At 37.4% G+C, this 19111-nt stretch overlaps 2 protein-coding genes across 3 annotated transcripts; both read right to left on the reverse strand.

Annotated features, from left to right (window-relative positions):
- Positions 1–3950: 3950 nt before the first annotated feature.
- LOC137029192 (sialoadhesin) lies at positions 3951–9883 on the reverse strand. The gene is made up of 9 exons (XM_067398740.1): positions 9783–9883; positions 9553–9619; positions 9024–9362; positions 8705–8941; positions 8166–8492; positions 5333–5542; positions 5143–5233; positions 5006–5059; positions 3951–4919 (listed from the first exon to the last, which is right to left on the reverse strand). Exons 3-8 carry the CDS (start codon positions 9082–9084, stop codon positions 5020–5022), a joined length of 966 nt encoding a protein of 321 aa, XP_067254841.1. The 5' UTR covers positions 9085–9362; positions 9553–9619; positions 9783–9883; the 3' UTR covers positions 3951–4919; positions 5006–5019.
- A 288-nt stretch (positions 9884–10171) lies between these two features.
- fam20cl (family with sequence similarity 20 member C, like) lies at positions 10172–16652 on the reverse strand. 2 transcript variants are annotated; one of them, XM_067398741.1, is made up of 12 exons: positions 16621–16652; positions 16158–16538; positions 14253–14428; positions 13540–13618; positions 12884–12919; positions 12028–12120; positions 11663–11778; positions 11393–11573; positions 11056–11165; positions 10748–10829; positions 10583–10642; positions 10172–10511 (listed from the first exon to the last, which is right to left on the reverse strand). In XM_067398741.1, the coding sequence occupies exons 2-12, from the start codon at positions 16532–16534 to the stop codon at positions 10262–10264; spliced, it is 1560 nt and encodes a 519-aa protein (XP_067254842.1). In that variant the 5' UTR covers positions 16535–16538; positions 16621–16652; the 3' UTR covers positions 10172–10261. The 2 variants fall into 2 exon arrangements, with proteins under 2 accessions (XP_067254842.1, XP_067254843.1); XM_067398742.1 differs by lacking the exon at positions 12884–12919.
- Between the last annotated feature and the right edge of the window lie 2459 nt (positions 16653–19111).

Consider the following 19111-nt stretch of genomic DNA (forward strand, 5'->3'; position numbering starts at 1 on the left):
TGCTGTCAATGTCTGAAGTTGACAGGCAAACAGATGATCTTATTTCCTTCCTTTTATGAAGCTTTTTTTACCCACTCTTTGTCAGGGAGTGGCAGTTAACTAACCACTAGCATCAAGTTCATTTTTAGGCTTTACTTTTCCCAGTTGAATCAATGACAAATCTTGTTTAAAACACATGAAGTTTGGAGGTATGTAGCTACTGACTCTGCAGAAAGTTGATGACTTCTGTGCACTAGGTGCTTGATTTTATACACCTGTGGCCATGGAGGTGATTGGAACACCTGAATTCAATGATTTGGAGGGGTGTACCAATACTTCTGGCAATATAGTGTATATCAGAATGCAGTTTCTTCCCAAAAATAAAGCTAACACCTCCTACTATTACTATACTAATCCACAATAGTGTTTGTTATATTTTGTTTACTTGACTGCTGTTACCACTGTTTCCTGTAGACCAAAGATGTTGTAATGTTTCTGATTAGAGTAAATGCTTCTCTAAAGCTACAATTAGTTTAAAAGAAAAGGGGGAACTATTAAATGCTGAAGTGAATACTGAATAGTTATTGATTTGTCACTGAATTTGAAGTCTGGACCTTCAATGTGTTTTCATGTGACATCTTAACAAATATTGGCACCCCACGGATATTATTTTACAGTGCTTTACGTCATTACCACCTAACCACAGGCATTAAAAAGTAGCTAAATAAACAAAATAAAACCCTTGCAAACTGACAAAACCACCAATAAAAAAAGAAAAATGTGAACTTCAGTCAATGACAAACTTCAGCACGCCTACTGTAAACAATTAACAAAAAGGAAAACCTGCAAAGTAATTACAGTACCAATAAAAACATCCTTTCCATTTTTGTAGCAAACTAAAACATTTACAGTTAAGCACAGATTATGAAGCAATAAAGTCCACAAAGCTTAAATGAAATATAAAATATAAAAGTGTGCACTAAAAGAGAAAGAAATAACCCACACAGCAAAAGGACTCCGTGGCGGATCCACCGCGGAGGTATCGGCCAGAGGTGGAAAGTCCAGGGATCAAAAAGTAAAAGTCCTGCCATATTTTTTTTCCACCCACTGAAACGGTGTTAAAGTTAATGAGATAAATAAGTGATTAATTGAGTGATGATTGAGCATTATTGAAGACACCTGATGATAACAAGCAGAATCACCAAAGGAGAAAATCACAATTTTTAAGATACCATCACAGAGGTCAGGGTTTGCTTTAGTTGAGCTCTTGACCCTTGACTTTTTAATATTAAAATTTATTTGGGCAGTTTTAACTGCATTAAAACCAACCAGACAAGCAAAGTTAAAAGATCAGGTGGTGTTGGTCAGGGGCGGAGCCAGACATTGTAAACATTCGGGGCTTAGCCCAAATCTATGTTTGTCCAAAGACATTTTAATTTTCTATTAACAGCTTTACTGACATGAAAGGAGCTTTTGTTGTCGTATTCTTGTTCAGAAAATGTACATTATTTGACAGTGTAATTTGTAAAACTTTATTGAACGAACCAGCTCTAGGGGGGTCCGGGGGCATGCTCCTCTGGGATAAAATTTTGTACATTTCAAGGTTAAATGCATCAATCTGGTGCACTCTGGAAACTCAAATTTAAGAGCTTCAACACATGTACAGTGTGCAAATTGAACAAAGAAACAGCATTGACTTGTACCTGGACATTAAAAAGGGTTCAAACATCTTTTTTTACAATACTTTTGTACTCATTTCTTTTTAAAAGATAAATCCTTGAGCTTTTATTTTGATCATCACCAGCTGATCGTGTGCGCAAATGTGCGAGAGAGAGAGAAAGCGCGGCCGGTGTATGGTCGGATACTGTAGAAAAGCGGTATTGAACTGCTTAACGTATTTTAATAGAGAGATGTGTTAAGAAAAATTATATTTTGAGAGCACTGTTAAGAAACCTCTAACCTGAAATTCCTGCTTGCTGACTGTCTCGCACTCTTGCGGTTGACTGTGCTAGCTCCTCCCCTACCTGCTGCATATTCAACAGAGAGGAAGAAACGGAGTAGCCCATAGGCTACCGACAGCAAAGAAATGTATTCTATAAGCTAGATTATTTTTAAGGTCTATTTTTACAGGCTGTATGCAGTATATGCAAAGCCAAAGCGCAATGAAATAAAGCAACTTATGATTTCGGGGGTTTACATTGGCTATTGTCCAGTTTCATATTTTCTCAGTGACAGTCATTACATTCGGGGCTTGACTCAAAACATTCGGAGCTGAAGCCCCGGCAAAATCGGCTGGCGCCGCCCCTGGTGTTGGTTATGTTTTCACATAATCATTATTTGATCTGAGTCACTGAACTCATTTAAAGTTCAATCTCTGAGTTAGATTTACATTATTGATTACAGCAGCACTGTGATTCTACAGAAGATCATCCAGTTTTTTTTTTTTTTTTTAATAATAAAGCATGTTGCAGTGCATTTTGGGTGCCACCAATCAAAATTCATCCATGGCTCCCATCGTGCATTGCTGTATGAATAAATTAAATACTTTTTAGTAGCTTGTTTTCTAATGTTCAGAGTTGATCAGTTTATCAGAATATGTTGCTTGTCACCGTCGTTGAAATTCATACGCTGATTCATGATGTCTGTGTGTGCCTAAAAAAAGGCTTTTTTTTGTTGTTGTTGATCAGAACAACTTTTAAGAAAACCTTCATATTTTATTGATAAAACTGATCTTCTGTATAATCACAGAGCTGCTGTAATCAATAACGTAAATCTAACTCAGAGATTGGGCTCTAAATGAGTTCAGGTCAGACAATGATTATGAGAAAACATAACCAACACCACCTGATCATCTTTTAACTTTGCTTGTCTGGCTATTACAACTAGGTTACAGCAGCCCAAACAAATTCCAACATTAAAAAGTGAAGGGTCAAGAGCCCAACTAAAGCAAACCCTGACCTCTGTGATGGTGGCTTAAAAACTGTGATTTTCTCCTTTGGTGATTTTGCTTGTTATCATCAGGTGTCTTCAATAATATAGCAGGACTTTTACTTTCTGACCCCTGGACTATAGGCTACACCTCTGCTGCGAACGGACCCGTATCGGAGTCCACTTGCGCGCAGTGACAGATCTGTAACGAAGGTGGATCGTGGACCCCGCCTTGGCTCCGCGCTGCATCCGCTCCGCGTCCGCGATTAAAACCTTTCCTCCGCGGCGGGTCCGTTTGGGACCCGCAAATTGATACAACCGTTACGGTAAAGGCGCGTGTGCGTCCGTGGATCCCACATGGGTCCGCTCAAGACCCGCTGATTGACAGTAGAATTTATGGCGTCGCCCGGATGCGGACCTGATCGTCTGGGCGGCGTCAAAACGAATGTGACAGTCACGCGGATTTGGAGACTTGAATGCGGATCCACCTAGGAGGCTCCTGCTGTGTGGGAAATCATAAGTTAACAGAACACAAAGTTGGCACCACCTCATTAAAGTGGATCTTTGAAGGAGTTTTAAAGAATAAAAAGTTTCTTCTTATACTAAGCATAAGCAGAAAAACTTGTATTATTGTTGTGTTTGATTCATAGACTGTAAAAAAAATATGGACGTAGCATCCGTGACGTCACCCATAGAGTTCTGAACAGCAGTTTTGAAGCGAAAATGAGTCCGCGGCCATCTTAGCTGCGCGTCACCGCACGTCACTCCCGGATAACTGAAAATGGGCAAAGAGGCGGGGAGGTGGTTTGAGCTGATGTGATTGGTTGCTGAAACCACGCCCGCCTAGCTCGACGTGACCACGTTAGCAAGCAAAGGAGCTATCTATCTAGATACTATCTAAATTATTAATAAAGATAAGTTTTAACATCAGAAAGTTATAAAGGTTTACTGTCAATTTACGGTGTTTTTTTAAGATATAGATGCTCCAACACCAGTAATTTGTGTTGGGTGTGCAAATAACAACATGGAACATCAAATGGGACTTCATACCTTTATAACAGAGATCGCAAGATGAATCCAATCTGTGGCACTTGGGTAAAATATAAATGTCCATTGCAAAACAAAAAAAAACATTTCACATTTCTTCTGAATGATCTGCTCTCTGTCATCGTTCTTCAAGAAAGGATGCAATCTGAGCAGCGATCGTATCTAACAAACAAATGAGCCTGTGTCCAAAGTATATTTTTTTTTTCAAAATAGTTCAGCAGTTTTAGTTATAATATCCAAGCAGTGCTGTCAGAGTTGCATATCCTCCTGGTATTGTCATTGTAGTAAATCTCGCAATCAAAACTTTCAGCCAATGCCACGATCCAACAACGTGTGTTCTGTTTCTTCCCCATGCACGCACACAGACACACATCAGTCTCGAATATTATGCAGCAAGCCATATTTTATAATTGTATAAAACAATCGAGAAAAAAAAGCACAAAAAGGGTTGAGATGCCAAATTCAGCGACAGCTGAAGTAACATGACGGCTCACAGACAGCAGCGCAATCTACCTGTCACTCAAGTGACCACGCCCTTAATTATGCAGAACATTAAGGCTTAATATAATTTAAACGGATAAGTAATAAAAAAATTCACCCCCCTCAGAGTTGTCATGAAGGGCAAAAATAGCAGTATAGACCAAAACCACAATTTGAACCAACTTGTAAACATGTTTTTTTTCTGATAAACTTGGCCAATTTAACATGACTCTATGAGATTCTGCTCTCTTTTGAAGCCTGTCTCTAGCGGCCAGTCGATGAATCACAGTTTAAGTTACTTCCGTATTGGCTTCACGAGAGAAAGGGGGAGGTTGCCGCTTGGTTTGATTATTCAGACATTCATGACATCACTGTATCACATGGTGCAGCTGAGAAGTTCTGACTGTTGCTAGGTGATGAGCTCACAATGACATCACCAGCTCTGATGGACAAACAGCAGATGAACAGATGTGGGACACCAGAGTCTGAGACAGACAAATAGAAAGATATTAAATACATTTACAACAGTTTTTTGTCGTTGCATTTCTTAGAGTAAAGCATAATTTCTCACCTTCCCTTTTGTTTTCAGCTTGGTTTTGATATTAGATGCATTCTGATAAAAAACCTGTTGAATCATAATTCACATTTCAATTTATTATATTCACTGTTCATCACGCAGTTGTGAATTTCAGTGGATGTTTTACTCACCACATCCACAGAGCTGCTATTATGAGAAACTGAGGTAAAAACACCAGCAGAATGACTGTATAATGGCTGAACGCTGTGCTGTCCACTGGATCTTCACAACACAAAGAAGTGAATCATGACTATCAAAGAAACCATCTGAATTCAGAGATCATTTCACACTGAAGCACATGTATCATGAGAGATGTGTTACCTCCTACAGCACAGGAATACTCTTGAAGCTCTTCATCGCTGACTGAGTCCAGGTACAGCTTGTTGTCTTTAGTGAATCCATCCGTTACCTGCCGTCCGTTCTTGTACCAGATGTAAGTGTGTTTGTCGCTCAGAGTGCATTTAGTTGAACAGATTAATATCACTTCCTGTCCCTCTGATGTAATGTTTGGGCTGCTTGTTACCATCGTATCTGAAAAACAGAACTGAATTAAGAAATGTAAGGGCCAAACATTACTGTTCAAAAGGCTTCTTGAACTTTCTTCATGTGACCAATCAACATTTTCAATGTAACCATTGTAAGGGTGGTCCGCCTACAGGGGTTCAGGCTGTAGGGTTGCTGAATGACTAAAGAAATTTTATCAGCAAGATGTTAGAATACTGTAAATTTCTCTATTACCACCCACTGCAACTTATACCAACATCAGAAATAAGCACAGTTATAATAACAAATTAAAGCTGCAAGCAGCGTTGAGAGGGCCCTCGCACCCGGGCTCACCGCCACCCGTTGGCCTCAGGAAAACAGCGAACAGTGGGCAACATGCATGTAAGCGAGTAAAAACAGGAGAATTATGGCAAAATCATGTAAAAGTGCCACACTTCCTGCTGCCAACAGGTGGCGCTTTTACCGTAACTGAATTTTGCCATGTTGATGTCTTCAGGCCAGGACTATCATTGAACACGTGAAGTTTGAAGCAGATCGGACATTGTATGCCTGAGTTACAACAACTTCCTGTTTCTTTCGTGGCGTTAATCGCATACAGTAGCACTCAGCCAAGTGTTGCATGATTTAACCTGTTTCTAGCATGTCTGGTACTTCGTGGCATGATGAAATGTGAATCTGGTAGTGAATTACAGTATAAAGCATGCCACTTCCTGTTGCCAGCAGGTGGCGCTATGACTAACTGAATATTATCATATAGACATCTTTAGGCTAGGACTCTTATCACACATGTGAAGTTTGGAGCAGATCGGACATAGTATGCCTGAGTTACAACAGTTTCCTCTTTCATGGCGAAACATCAGACTTTGTCAGGCCGCCACGGACACGCCCTTCACCGAAAACTCAAGATCTTTGATATTTATCATTGCTAAGGTCTTAAGATTAGACTGGCCATATATGATGTTGATCTGGTTTAATCTCTATGTGGAGTTAATCACAGTGTAAAACATGTCATTTCCTGTTGCCCCCAGGTGGCGCTATGACTGTAACTGAATATTGTCATATAGATGTCTTCAGGTCAGGACTCTAATAAAACATGTGAAGTTTGGGGCAGATTAGACATTGTATGCCCGAGTTACAACAACTTCCTGTTTCATGGCGAAACATCGAACTTTGCCAGGCCGCCACAGACACGCCATTCAGCGAAAACTCTAGATCTTCGCAATTTAACGTCTCAAAAGCCTTTAGATTAGACTGACCAAATATGATGTTGATCTGATTAAAGCTCTAGGAGGAGTTCGTTAAAGTACAACATGTGGACATGGCAAAAACTGCCAAAATTTTGTAGAGAAAATTCAAAATATCTCACTTCCTGTTGGGTTTACAAACTTTGCTCCCAGGGGCTTTTTTGTAGGTATTGGGCTGTTACATCTGTCTACCGAGTTTCATAACTGTACGTGAAATGTAGCACAAAGGGCGCTTAATTGAAATTTTGTAGGTGGCGCTATCGAGCCATTTTGCCACACCTAATTCTGAAACCCATATCAGATGTAAATTTTCACCACTTCTGACATGTGTGCAAAGTTTCATGAGTTTTTGAGAACGTTTAGGCCCTCAAAAATGCGATTCATTTTGGAGAAGAAGAATAATTGGCTGAGTAATTCCAATAGGGTCCTCACACCATTGGTGCTCGGGCCCTAAATATGTGGGAGAGCATTGCTATAGTGTGACAATATTGTATTGCAATAGGGAGCACATTAATGTTAATACTAAATCAAAACTAGTTAGCACATCATTTGTAATAGAAAGGGTTTAATGACAATATTTGGTTATGGTTACACTTAAAATAGATGTATGAGATAATAAAATCATATACCATTAATCGTACCCAGCATGTAAAAAGTTACCTGAAAGATAGAAAGAGCCCAAAAAAAGAGAGTGAGCAACAGTTAAAATCTTCTTTTATCCCTTCCTTGACCATGTGACTGAAATCCAAATGTGAGACATTCAGACTGCCCAATCAGAAGATTAAAACTTCCCCCACTGTAAACGTGTGACAATTTGTAGACCCCCAATGTACATCTTGGCCTATAAGGCTTGATCACTATCAACACCTCTTTGCCTTACAAATGGCCCTTGTAGCAAGAGAGAGGGGGTTGAAACAGTCTTTGTTCATTTTAAAATATCTTTGTATATTTCAACTTTACACCATCATGTGCATCACGTGCTGTCAGGAAGTGGAGCAGGTACATTGAGCAGACATACAGAATGTGAAAACTCTTCATGAGTAATCCGCTTCTCACATTTGGCTGCAGTATCCCAAAGTTACTGATGTAATATAGTTGTGTGTGCATATAAAAACCACAGCTTTGCCTTCAGTAAAAGCTTTAATGAGATTTGAGTCTTGGGTGAATTCTTCAAATTAGATGTCATTATATATCTCTGACCAACTGTCTACATGGGTTTGAATACACCCAAATCAGTACTAAAATTTAAAACCTGTCACAATTGCAAAAAAAATAAATAAATAAATCATATATAAAACAAAAACTTTTCTATAATGGCACAGTATAGTTTTACTTGTGAACAGCTTGCCACAATTAGTGGCATTAAAATCATTAAAATTTGATTTTGATTCATCATTATCAGTTACCTGTCACAGTAAGAATGACTCCAGGTGATCCAGAGTATTTTCCTCCTGTTGTGTCAGTGATGATCCTGAATCGATATTCTCCAGAGTCGTTCATCTTGAGCTCTTTGATTCTCAGTGTGTTCCCCACATACTCCACACGACCAGCAAACTCATGTTTCTCACGCAGATCCTTGAAGTCACCAGACTGAACGTAATGCCAGAATGTTTTATTTACAGTATAACCAGAGGGATGTGAGTATGTGCAGGAAATGTCTACTGTTGATCCCATCAAAGCACAGACTCTTCTAGAGGTGTAAGTCACATCCCAGCAGAGATCCTTAGAAATACCTGAAAGAGACACAGAATCCTGCTGTGAAAGTCATAATTATGGCCTGTTTACACCAAGATGAATGTTTGTCACAAAATAAGAAGAAACATCATGCAAACAGATGAGGGGTCAAGTGCAACATCTGCAAGTGTGTGTATTGGGACTGGCACCATGTCTTAAATGGCACACTTTGATTTGAATATATCACATAAACATATCAAGTGTCACTCACACACAGGAGAGGAGGAAATCTTATGGTCTGAAGTAAGAGAACAGGAGTAACTTCCAGCTTCATTGGTTTGAAAACTAGTGCCTCTGAATATATTATCTCCTAAATTTAAATATTGTCCATTTTGTTTCCAGTAGTAATTCTGTGGTCTGGATGGCAAATCACAGGAAGAACCACAGGTCAGTATCACTCTCTGATCTCTCTGGTTTGTAGTTGCAGGATTCATCTTCACCTGCAGGTCTGAATTAAAGTAAAAATTAAACACTTCATCACATGACAAATGAAAAGAGCTGAACTGACCAGAATCTAGACTCAGTTTCACCTGTGACTGTTAGATTGACAGCGACTGAGCCGAGATGTTTAACTCCATCTTTCATGAACATGAGCTGATATTCTCCAGAGTCTCTCTCTCTCAGGTCTGAAATTGTGAGTGTTGAATGGTGGTTTGTGACCCTCTGCTTCACCCGCCCTGAGTAGTCCCAGTCTAAAGTCAAATCTTCAGGTTCATCTTTCTTTCTCCAGTTTGAACTCTGTTTCCGGCTGAACCAGGACACAGTTTTGATGTTGATTTCAGAATAAGAACATCTCAGCTGCACAGTGTTTTCCCTCAGAGCACAAACATCTTCACAGGTCACAGAGAGAAGGTCCAATGATAGACCGCCTGATGAAAAGTTAACACTCAGACTAAAACGTTTGCACTGATGAAAGAAAGATTGTCATATGACAAACCACATGAGACACTATAACAGCAGTGAGGCAACTCTCCTTCATGTCTAAAATGACTGTAGTATATAGAAATACATTTTGACAAGACATTAATACACTATAATCCATTAACACAACGATCTTACCTGAAATGTGTATTAGTACGATCAGTGATGAGTCTGAAGTCCATGCTTTAACTTTGAAAATAATTTACTTGTTTGTCCAGAATTTAAAAAAAAAGTAGAGAGAGGCACACATTATTTTTAAATCATCTCAATAACTCCTATATGAACTGTACTTATTTACAGTTATAACATGTTTAATGAAATGATAATTTGCTAATTTTTAAAACAATTACATGTACACTCACACTTACTAATTTGAGCTCTGTTGCAAAAGTGCTGTCAACGTCTGAAGTTGACCAGGCAAATAGATGATCTTATTTCCTTCCTTTTTATGAAGCCTTTTTTACTCACTCTTTGTCAGGGAGTGGCAGTTAACTACCCACTACATGAACATCTCCAAGTTCACTTTTGATGCTTTACATTTCCTAGTTGAGTCAAATCAAGACTGATGACAATCACATTGAAAAATGCTGCATATTCCAAGGCACTTCTATGGGCTTTCAAATATGCCTACCTGTTATGCCAACTGAGATAGAAGCTCTGAGAGTTTGGTACATAATATTTATGATTTATATTACTTGCAAACATTTTGTCTTCAATTTTGTCACAAATCATGCCTCAAGTACTGGTCACAGATGGCAATAATACACTTTATTTAACATTATTTTACAACCAAATAATGTGTAATTGATTGTTTACAGTGTGATTATACATCACGACATCTAAATAATCAAGCCCAAGGGTAATCAGTGATGTCATCATATATGACATCACTGTGATGTTGATGCTGCTCCAGACAGTCCTGGATAGTCTGAATGACTGTTGCTAGGCGACGATCAAGAGCGGAAAGATGTGACTCAGTAAGGAGAGGTGCCACCGCTGCAAGGGGATCCTGAGACAAAGATGCACGCACGACATCACTCAACCGATACGCCGGGAGAGAGAGCAGACGTAAACGAAGCAACGTGGAACGACGGACCCTGAGGGAAAGAGCAAGGAAATAATACGCAGATAAAAAAAAGTAACAAATTGTGTCTTATGTTCACTCTACCTGCAGCACTGCACAAGAGGAGCCAAAATAGAAGGTTCATCTTTGGAGTGACGTCCAAACCTATAACACGCACATCATTTGCACACAGAAGCATCAAGCCCATTCAAACTGATCCAACAAAACATCATCTGAAAACCTCTTGGAATATTGATTTTGAATACTCACGCTCTTCCGTTGTCTAAGTGTATGAGAAATGTGTCATTGCCAAACTTCTCAAATGTTTCATAATGGTGCCTATCCATGTTACCTGAAGATGGTAGATGGAAAGTATCAGGAAAACATGAAGAGTACTGGCCTACCATATTGAATTATTTCCATATTCATTACATATACCCTGGTACTGACATGCTTCACCAAGGTATTTGAAACCATGCCATGGTTTGAGTACAAAAACATGGTATATATAGAAAACCATGGTACTTTTTTTTTATAAGTGTTCACTTTTGAGGCATCTGTACTATTCCATTACTCACTCATGAGGAAGTCTAGAATGCTCATGTCAATCAGATCCACCAATCGAGTGCCTCGGTCGTAGGGAGGAACCTTTCTTATTGAGTCACAGTAGTTGTTATCTGTCTCCCACCTGTTACAGAAATAATCACTGGTTAGTTACTGTGGTTTCTTTATTGTGAATCACATACTGCAAAAAGAAGATACTTTGAAAGTCAGTGGGATCCAGAAAGCAACTTTGATTGACTTTCACAGAAGAATCATACCGTTTTAAATGACATAAGGGTGAGTAAATGATGACAACGTTTTCATTTTGGGGTAAACTATCACTTTAAATAACAAAACACACACTCCACCCACAGAGCCAGCTTGCTTCGGCTGTAGGACCGCCTCCAGGGGCTTTTCCATGAGCGGCGCTGAGCCAACGACAGGTCTGGCAGCATAGCAGCCAAAGACCCCTCTATCATGACGGGACGTCCACAGAGGGCATGCTCTGTGGAGCAGTAATAGGAACACTGGCCGTAAAAACATGCATTCCCCACTGCAGAAAGAGCAAGAAGACTGTGACTTACAAATACACCATGTTTCAGAGGAAGTGATAGAGGAACATAAGAGCCAAGTGGGACGAACCTGGGGAAGTGAAAAATGTTGTTGCCAGTTTATGGTCAGTGGTGATGTCTTTGATCTCTTTTATTACATTAATAAGCCTCCCAACCACTGGAGGAACCCTTCTGAAACCCAGTATCCTTATTGTGAAAGAGAAAGAATGTAGCAATATAATGCCAAATATTAAAAAAAAAAAAAACAGTATATGAAATAGCAGAAAACATTCAAAGGTAAACCTTTCAAATAGCTGTAATTAAGGATTTTTTTTTTAATTATTTTGATTCAGAGTGATTTGTGAACCGGTTTGATTGATTCATTGAAAAGAACTGACTCATATAAACTTCAATTCACTTACAAATGAATTATATGGTTGTACATGTCTCTCTTACCTGTCCAGGTGGAAGGCTGCGATTTCAGCATTGTGCCTCTCAAAGTCAGAGAAATAATACAGATTTACATTGGTCTCCTCATGTCGTTCCTGTCTTCAGTTGAATGAGAATGATCTTGAATTACATTAACATACTGTATCTGAACTGTTTCACTGTTTCAATGTTACAATGTCTAGTTCAACAGATTCCATTGTTTGTCTGTTGCACATGACATACGTTAAAAAAATGCACAGCTCAAGTTAATAGTAGTTAATCCTTTAAAAAAAAATGCATCTCTATACCTTGCATTTTCATTCCACTTGCATTTTTTCATTTCACTGCTCTTTGTGTCATGGTTTTAAATACCGGTTGGGGCCTGTTTACACAGAACACATTTTTGCATATAAAAATGTGAGACGCAGGTCAGTCAGATTGAAAAAGTGCAAATACATTTTAACGTGGGCATTGTGTTTTTTAGACCACCACAGTGGTCAAACATGTCTGTCTAGCACGTGTTTATGTCCAAAAACAATGGAAAAGCAGCACAGTGGAATGCAAAAACATGTTCTGTATGAACTGCCCTTTAGTTCTTAGTGTAAAGTGATCTAAAAGTGGTTCAAATCAGAATGTTCATTATAGCACTAAATGAGTTCCTGTCCTTGATTCTGATTGGTCAATAGCTGTGTTTTATTCAGGATAAAACACGGATATGACCGCTTCACCCAACGGTTCTATGTATCACTACACAACACCCTTAGCAACCACTCTTAGTAGGGTAAACTGTATGTTCTCAATTGATATTGTTCATTGCAGTTTAGTTTACTGTATTATGTAGAATAATGTTGTGAGAAAAAGATAGAGTGAGCGAGTTTATTACCTGCATTCAGATGTAGCATTTTCTTTCAGGTCAGTCCTATGTTCATTATAAAAATATGTTTAAATGTCCGATGTATTATCTTGTCCTTTTAACAGTTAAGGGGTTCCTGTGACTGACAGCGCTAGTCAAAGCATTTGTTAGTTGCGTCTTGCTCCGTGTTCACAACAATTCAGTCTTTTCAATGTAATAGTCTTCGCTACTGACTGACACAATCATAAAGGGAGTCTTTGCCGCCATCTAATGGCATAATAATGTAACTTCTGTTGCTGTTCACTGTCAGGGACTATTTTTTCATGCGGAAGGAAGCTTTTAGTGAAAGTTTACTTCATGAAAGTTGCAGTGATACATATGTTTGCTTTAATATTTGTATTATGTGGTAACCATTTTATAAAAGCAATAAGATACTCGCGGCTAGTGCTGTATCATGAATAAGTCACGGCTGAAGGGGTTGCAGGCACTCCGTTTCGCATCATGCCTAACAACGCCCTTTAGCCATGACTTATTCATAATACAGCATAGCCTCTCGTACCTTTTTTGCTTACATAAGCAAATATAAAATGTCTATCAATTAGTCACCTAAACTATACTAATTCACAAAACACAAATAGCCAAATATAATGATTTGTTATACTAAGAGGCACATGCTTGGGTCTCACTTCATGGGTTTGAAGAGCGCCTTTCCATAATTACGAAATGACATCACCAACTTCAGCTGCGTCCCACCTGATTTTTGCACTGAAAAGTACCACAAAAACCTGTAAATTAAAATGTATATCTCACAATTACAACTTTATTTCTTATATGTAATATTAACTTTATATCTCACAATTGCAACATTTGTTCTCATAATTTTGACTTTATTTCTCATAATTTCATGTCTCACTGTTGTGACCTCTTAATTTTTCATAAATGCAACCAATTCATCTCTTTTTACTATCTATACACAATCTTACTTATTTTCGTCTCAACCTGGTGCAGTACAGTACTGTGCCAAGAGAATTTTCTTTAGCCATCCTCCTCCCCAGCACCACCTGTCTAGATCTTCAACAGAGCTTTCCCTACATTACTTTCCTAATCCCTGTAATTCTGAGAATGTTTCAGAAGAAAACATCATGTCAGAAAAAAATAATGTGCTAGCTGTAGTGTAGCAGATCTAGTCCGCCATGTTCAATTCTACCTACACTCCATTCTTATCAATAAAATGCCATTAAATCTATTTTGAGAGTTTTCATGGTTGAACTGCTTTTTAAATCTTACAATGTGATTTTACTTTACACTTTGTCTCACAATTACTGGGAGGTGGAAACTTCCTCCTCCCTCCTTCTTTCTCATATAAAGGCCTTGCTTTGCAAAATTTAAGGTCACCTACCTGCACTGACAATGCGGTGGGATGCCAGTTGCTGAGTCAGCGCTGACAGATTGGGATCTTTGTGCTGATACATCTGCCACCGAGATATACCAAGGTGAAACCGGAGCCAAGGCGGATGTGTCTCAGCACTGGCGTTCCAGAGGATAGGGTCATAGCCGTCCTCATTAGCACTCAGCCTAAGGATGGGAATCACTTATGGGATGGGAATCACTGTTTTGACTGTATAGTAGTCATAATTAAAGGTGCACCAAGTAATTAAGTAATTAGGCTGATATGGCAGGAGTCTTGAACTTTACTGCCATCTAGAGGCTAGGATGCAGCATCACAAAAAAAAAAAGAATGTTTTCATCGGGATTATCTTGATCCAGTTATCGTCGCTGCCCGATGAAACTCACGTATGTCCAAAACGGTTACTTTTCAGGAAGTAAAAAAAACACAGTATTTCAAAAGCAGTTGAATGTAGCGTTGTCATACTTGGTACGGCATCTTTACATGTAACCATATTCTTGTCAGTGTAATGATATAATCCACATTTGACCAAAATTTAGTTTAAATGGACATACGTGCATATTTTACAATAACGGTGGTCGATACGCGTTCTTCCGATCATTAATTAGAATGGCCAAGTCGCGTTTCATATTGACAGATGAATACGCTCAGTTTATTAAATAGCCTACGTCTTAGTTTATTAAATACACTTAGTTTATTTAATATTAATTATAAATTTATTAAATTTCTCTTTCAAACTATGAAGGGACAATGAATCAATACACTGACATGGTAATGCTAGACAGATACTTTGTACGCACAGTCCTACCGTAATTTTGTCACTCCTAGACGTATGTGTGGCATCAGGGGGGAAACGTTTACTTGAGAACAGTTGTCAAAAACAAACGTTTGCTGATACTTTACCTCACAGTGTTATTCGGCTATCCAGTGCTGAGCTTCGATGAAACTTCACGAGACCGGCGAGATGCTTCCACAGGGCAGGAGATACGCAGCGTGATTTCACAACTTTTCATTGGCCATTTAGATATGTGAAGCATACTGTATACGGAAATGAACCTGGACATTCAATCCGTTGAAAAATCTCAAAATCTGCAAAATGGACATACGTGGTTTTCATCGGACAGCGATGATATACTGAATCATTGAAAATTCACTCACAAATGAATCATCACTATGATTTAGGTTACGTATATATATATATATATATATATATATATATATATATATATATATATATATATATATATATATATATATATATATATATGACCTGTGCTGGCAAAATAAGCCGGAATGTGCATAGGCTAATTTCGAGCAACAGGCAAAACAAGTGAAGACTGTCAATTTCGGTCAAAATTGAACTTTTAACAAAAATTTGTTCATTAAGCCTTCGTCTAGTGATCCCAAAGCTCCAAATAACAATTAAACATCTAAAAAGGATCTTTATTTGTATTTTTTCTGAGAGGAGTACCTTTTTTTTTACCTAAATTTTTCTCTGCTTACTTCTCGATGACTGGTGCTTCCGCTCAGCACAAGTTTGGTATCATTTTAAAGTGCAGCATTCCAACTTTGTGTATATTCATAGCGAATTCTCAATGGTATGAGTCTGACGCCTCAGACGGGGCGTGATCCCGATATACACATACATACACAGAATTACGGTATTTCAAAAAAAATATGTCTTGGTGAGTATTCATGCAGACATTATCTGTTATATCTTAAGTGAACGTTTGGTTAACCGTTGGTGGAAAACATCTGATATATAACATTATATTAGATCTGTTCTGTACAGTAGGTCTTAATATGTAGGCTGTCTGTACACACATATATAGCCTGGATTAGAAGAACAAACAAATCCACATGAAGCAAAAATGACTGATGTCATGAAGTTCTCACCACTGCTGAGTGCTACGCTCTTCGTCTTTTCTTTTTGTTCTGACTTTTAGCAACCAATCACCATCAGGCACAGGTGGGGTGGGCATGTTGTACAGCGGGTGAGAGAACAGAGCCTCCAGTTTGGAAAGGTCATCTGCTGCACTGTCTATTTCCACTTTGTGGGTAACACTTTCTGCAGCAGCCATTGTGTTTGTTGAAGTAGATGTATTCTGAATGAAGAAGCTAATGGAGGTCTGGATGTCAGGGTGTGAGTGGGGCTCACAAGAAGAGTGGTACATGGACAGGACAAGTGAAACCACAAGCAAATGCAGACTCAGGAACACAATTAACAGCCACATACGCAAAGTCTGTAAACGTCGACGTGTGCATACTCGCATTGTTCTGAAATGAGAAATAAGAGCAAAGAGAATTAATTTCAAATCTACAGTCATTACAGTAACAAAGAATATAGAGCAAAACATACCCGGCTTCCAGTGTAACGTGTTTTCATCTCTGTCTGCCTGGACTAAAAGGAAGTTTTCTTTGTCCTTTAGACCTTCATTCCCCTGTTTGCTCTCTTGCACTCCCTGTATCTCTCAAACATTACAGAGGAGAGGTGCCAGGTTAGGCTGATCTGTTTACTTTCCCCCCTGCAACGTCTAGCACACATCAGAGTGGCAGAGTATTCTCTTCTCAGAAGAACATGTTTCGACTGATAGGGGAGAGTGGGATAAACTGCCACTTTTTACCAAAGTTGTCCTCTAGCCTCCTGTGACCAAATTTTTTAATTTTTTTTTCACATCGGAAAATAAACCATTTGTGCCGCATTTTAGTCCAGGAGCATCTTAAAGAGGTTTTTACAGTGATACTAAATGTTTGGGGGTTTGGCCTTGAAAAATTAAATTTTTACTTAAAAAAATTGTTGACATTAATTTCGAATGATCTATTATTATTTTTTATTTAATATTATTTATTCATTAGTTATACATTTTTGTCAAATGTTTCAAATGCTCTATAATTCATATAATGCAAAACTATAATTATGTAAGATTAGACAAGAAACAATTTAATAACAAATTATCCCATTCCAACTGTATCCCAAATCAGCCAGGACAACACTAATATTAATATTGAAAATATTTGAAAATATGTGAAAATAATTTAATTAATATGATCAAAAATTATCCAAATAAAATGAAAAAATAAAACTATTAATATTTTAATGAAATATTATTATTAAAATAAAATAAAATTAATAAAATGTAATAAAATTAATATTTTATTTTGTATAATATTTTATAATAAATTATAATGGAAAAACAAATCCTGAAAGAAAAACAGAAATTTGGTTAAAAAAATGCTAATATTAATAAAATTAATTTAATATGAATCTAAATGAAACTTAATAAAAGATATTTTTTTTAAAAAACTAAATATGCAAATGTAATATATAAAAATATTAATTTTAAAATAAAAAAACATTGAAAATTAAAAAAACAATATTGATATTTTATTGTTTTTATTCTATATTATTTATTATAAAACAATCTGGTTTTCCATTTTTATAAACATAAAAAATTGCATTCCTAAAAGTGTGGCAAAAATCATTGGATGGACTGAAAAAACTAAGGAATTATTATATAAAAGTTGCAGAGAATTCCGTTTTAACTATGAATTCTACATACAACACCATTTTGAATCAGGTGAGACAGGTGCACAAATGCCCTTTTGGTTCTCATAATCTCACACTGTACATCTGATGGGGGACCTCCTCACCATGGCAACAGATTGGCATGTGCATCTCTCAAGCACACATACGCCCACATTAACCACACATCTAATTGCGCCCCAGCAGATGAATAACCCGGAGAACACCACACACCGCCTGGTGCTTTTGTGATCAAATCTGGATGTTTGCTAATCGTGACATGCAATAAGAAATCAGATACACAGCAAATGATAAGTAGATAGATAGATAGATAGATAGATAGATAGATAGATAGATAGATAGATAGATAGATAGATAGATAGATAGATAGATAGATAGATAGATAGATAGATAGATAGATAGATAGATAGATAGATAGATAGATAGATAGATGATAGAAGTGTACACATATTTAGTTATCATTTAGTATTCATCAGTGGATGGTTTTTGATGTTTGTGTGGGTTGCTAAGTAACAGTTTTGAAATGAAGCTGATCAAAAGGGAAATGCCAGAAGACCAAACATTTAAAGCAGAGTTGTTTAGAGTGTGGGAGGCTGCTTAAAGCCTTTTCAAGAGTTTCATTAAGTGCTGCAGACCAAAAGATTGAATGTGGTTTTATAATATGCTATTTGTTTTATAATATTTTTTACAAACCTAAATTTAACTTTTTTTTTTTTCTTTTTGCTGGAATGCAGAAAGAAACATGGTGTGAAATCAAATCAAATCAAATCAAACTTCACATGTACTTTCTAAATGCATGCTATAAATCTTATTGTGAACAATTACTCTGTGCAAATGACAATATGTTTTCTGATATTACAGGATGTCATATTGGTACCTGCACTTTTACAAATCATAACTGTATATTTCATTAAATTATATGTTAACATACCAATCCTTGGCTATCAAAATCTTTCAAGCAGGAACTTAGTGTTTTCATCAAATATTGTTCAGTAATTTATAGTTTTTACTTGCAAAAAACATTTGGCAGTATTTTACGGTAAAATTATATGCACAGTTACAGTTATTTAACATGTATACTGTAGAATATTTACTTTTTTTACAATGTGGTGATGCAGTTTCATTAATATTTGAATGTCCATGAATGCAAATAAGATTTGAAAGCTGCAGCAGAGATTTCAGTGAATAATAGTGCTCGAAATATAGCGCACAGTTTATGAACTATTTTTATTAAGTTACTTGTTTTAATGTTTTGGGTCTTGACAGCACCTGTGCCCAATTTCATTTGAAGGAAAAGAGCAGCATG

Source organism: Chanodichthys erythropterus, chromosome 10 (assembly GCF_024489055.1).
Source record: "Chanodichthys erythropterus isolate Z2021 chromosome 10, ASM2448905v1, whole genome shotgun sequence".
NCBI classification, from domain to species: Eukaryota; Metazoa; Chordata; class Actinopteri; order Cypriniformes; family Xenocyprididae; genus Chanodichthys; species Chanodichthys erythropterus.